The following is a 2760-nucleotide window of genomic DNA, read 5'->3' as shown; positions in this document are numbered from 1 at the left end:
TTACACAATTTCTTTATTCATTTATTTACAGGACTACATTCGTTGAGAACTATGCTACACGATGTACTATTATGCCCTTTATTCGAACACTGTATTTACCTTTCTTTGATGATTTGTATATAATTTAACAGTGTTAACGGCTATCTTGATTTATATATATATATATATATATATATATATATATATATATACATAAATGTACACATATATATACACACACACATATACAATTTGAGATTCAATGTATGTTTAATTTTCTAATGACTCAAGTTACTGCATGACCGTTTTTATATTTTAAAATAGAAACAATTTACTCTAATTTTAGATACATTTTCCCCTGAATTTGTGATAATTCATTATCGCGCATAGACTTGTGCATGCTAAAATGCGTGAAAAATTTATGATCACGCATGTGTTTCTGCAAAATGTGTGTTTCATTCAAAAATCCCTTTAAAATGCAGGACGTCCGGCATGCGAGATTGTTGGTAAATATGGATTCGAAATAGACGAGGTCGAAGGAGGGACTTCCACTTCACAGCTTGAGGGTTTTGACCACCTCAGCTTTCTTCCCCGAATCCACCACTGGTAGTCAGAGCTACAAACACAAACAAACTACAAACTAGGTGATAAGACCAAAATATTGGCATATGAAATATAATATCAGTGTAATGTCCGTATTTGATTTTGACAATTTTTTTTTCCCTTTAAAAATTGCAATGCTTTTTTGTTTTTTCAGCCACTCTAATGATATCAGTGGGCACGGATCCCATTATGCCTGGCAATGATGTCAAACTCACATGCATCAGTTCTGGTTCAGTGGCTACGTTTGTGTGGCAGCACAATGGTGGACTTATAGCACTTGGTACTATCATCCAGAACCCAGCACGCTTTATGATTGCCAATATGGATAAACAGAGTGATCTAACAATAATAGGCTTTGAAAATGACTTAGACGGGACCTGGGAGTGTCACAATTTTGGTATAGAATCGACTAGCATCTCCCTATCTGTAGATGAAGGTATGGATATTTTGGATAGCAAAAGTTTATTGGATCATTTCATAACATTTCTATCATGAGGGAAAAATTTGTTTTATTGGATGTCTTAGCGTTATCCTAAAATATCTCTATTCAAAACGATTTCTTAGAGTAATTAGTCGAGACTTTTTTTTTATACGTTTAGCGAACCATCGGACACTAAATTGTTAATTTTTATTTGGGAATCAACAGGGATCATCTTTTGGTCTGGTCTAGACAAAATAGAATTTGTTTTACCAATATTTAAAATGGGTTTGTTGGCCTTAAACCATTGATTGATTTTTTTTATATAATTCAGTTTTTAATGTATTAATGAGATTAAGGCTTTTATTGCATAAGAAGAAAACGGTATTATCCGCTAAGAAAGTCACATTTAAAATATCACTTACTCTAAAAATATAATTTATATAGATAATAACTAAAAACCCAGGATGAATCCCTGCGACACTGGGACGCATTTAACATTTTTGTACTTACTTATTGGACAGCATCATGCATTTCTGCACTTACTTCATGACTTGCGAGAAATTTCCACATCTTTCGGTCCTGTGCTCCAACCTCTGCTTCCTCCACATTCCACCTATACCCGAGTCTGTCAAGATCCCGTTTTATAACATTTTTCTATGTGATTTTACATTTTATAACATTTTTCTATGTGATTTTACATTTTTGTAGTTGTGATTAAATATCATCCATATTTGTACAAATTCTTTTCGTTCACTTATCACCAATTCCCCGGATACCATAGTATTTTTTTAACAGTATTATCGTGGTTCATAACTTCGAAAGCTTTTGATAGGTCCATAAATATACTAATAAAAAGTTGTTTATTTTCGAAATGACATTATTTTTGTTATACTGGGAGGATTGATATTGGTCTATCTTCGGATATTTTATGACTTTACCTTTCTTACAAATTGGGATTACTCTCGATAATTTTTAAGTTTGTTAGGCATATACCAGACACAAACTTAAGATTTTACTAATAATAATAATTATAATATTACAAATACATAATTTTAATTGAGCAAATATATTTTATAGTAGATTTTTAAAGGTATTATGTATTTTAGTATTATATTTAAGGGAAACCACTTGATAGTTTAGTTCGCTTTTTAGTTTTCCTCTCCCTTTTAATTTGTTTTGACTCAATTTTTTGTTTGGGTTTGTTCTTCTGTGTTAATGTTTTGTATATCGTATGTTTGTATGAGAGAAATAAATGAAATGAAATAAAGTGAGCAATTAGTCATGTGTGTAAGTGGGATAACTTGGCCTATCTTATCTGTAATGGCTTTGATAACTCACGAGGTAATATCGTAGTCTAGACGTTTACTCTTCTAAATGCACAATTGCTGGCTGACATACCAGATGACACGGAACAAGGGGTGTTGCGTTATGGAGAGTAATGTGTGACTGGAAATGGTCTGCCATTTTGTTGTTACCATGCGCCAGTGATGTTGGAGTACAGCAAGATGAAACTATTTATGTAATGCATGAATAAAGTTCGGGGTTTGTCAGGTAGTAAAATGATTATTGTACATTTTAACTGCTCCCTCCAAGCATAAATGTAAGCTAAATTACGGTGATTAATGAGCGAAGATATGGTGACAACTATTACGAAGTTCCCTCTTTTCAAGAGGGGATGCAAATGCTTTGTGAAAATGAGTATGCGGCGGCCTGCGGTACTCATTTTCACAAAGGAATACACTCAGCTGGTTAGCTAA

The 2760-nt window shown here is 32.9% G+C and overlaps 1 protein-coding gene across 2 annotated transcripts in view; it reads left to right on the top strand.

The window, feature by feature from the left end:
* The window catches only part of LOC117120016 (von Willebrand factor D and EGF domain-containing protein-like), a 32931-nt gene that overhangs the window by 6190 nt on the left and 23981 nt on the right, over nt 1–2760 (top strand). For both annotated transcript variants that reach the window (XM_033265017.1, XM_033265016.1), the window contains exon 2: nt 737–1018. In XM_033265017.1, coding sequence (XP_033120908.1) covers nt 737–1018 — 282 coding nt within the window. The remainder of the gene's footprint in view (nt 1–736; nt 1019–2760) is intronic.

Source organism: Anneissia japonica, unplaced genomic scaffold, assembly GCF_011630105.1.
Source record: "Anneissia japonica isolate Jap-2015-1 unplaced genomic scaffold, ASM1163010v1 scaffold9290_len831353_cov190, whole genome shotgun sequence".
In the NCBI taxonomy this organism is placed as follows: Eukaryota; Metazoa; Echinodermata; class Crinoidea; order Comatulida; family Comatulidae; genus Anneissia; species Anneissia japonica.
Note: the sequence above shows the minus strand (reverse complement) of the source record. Positions and strands in the feature narration are given on the sequence as shown.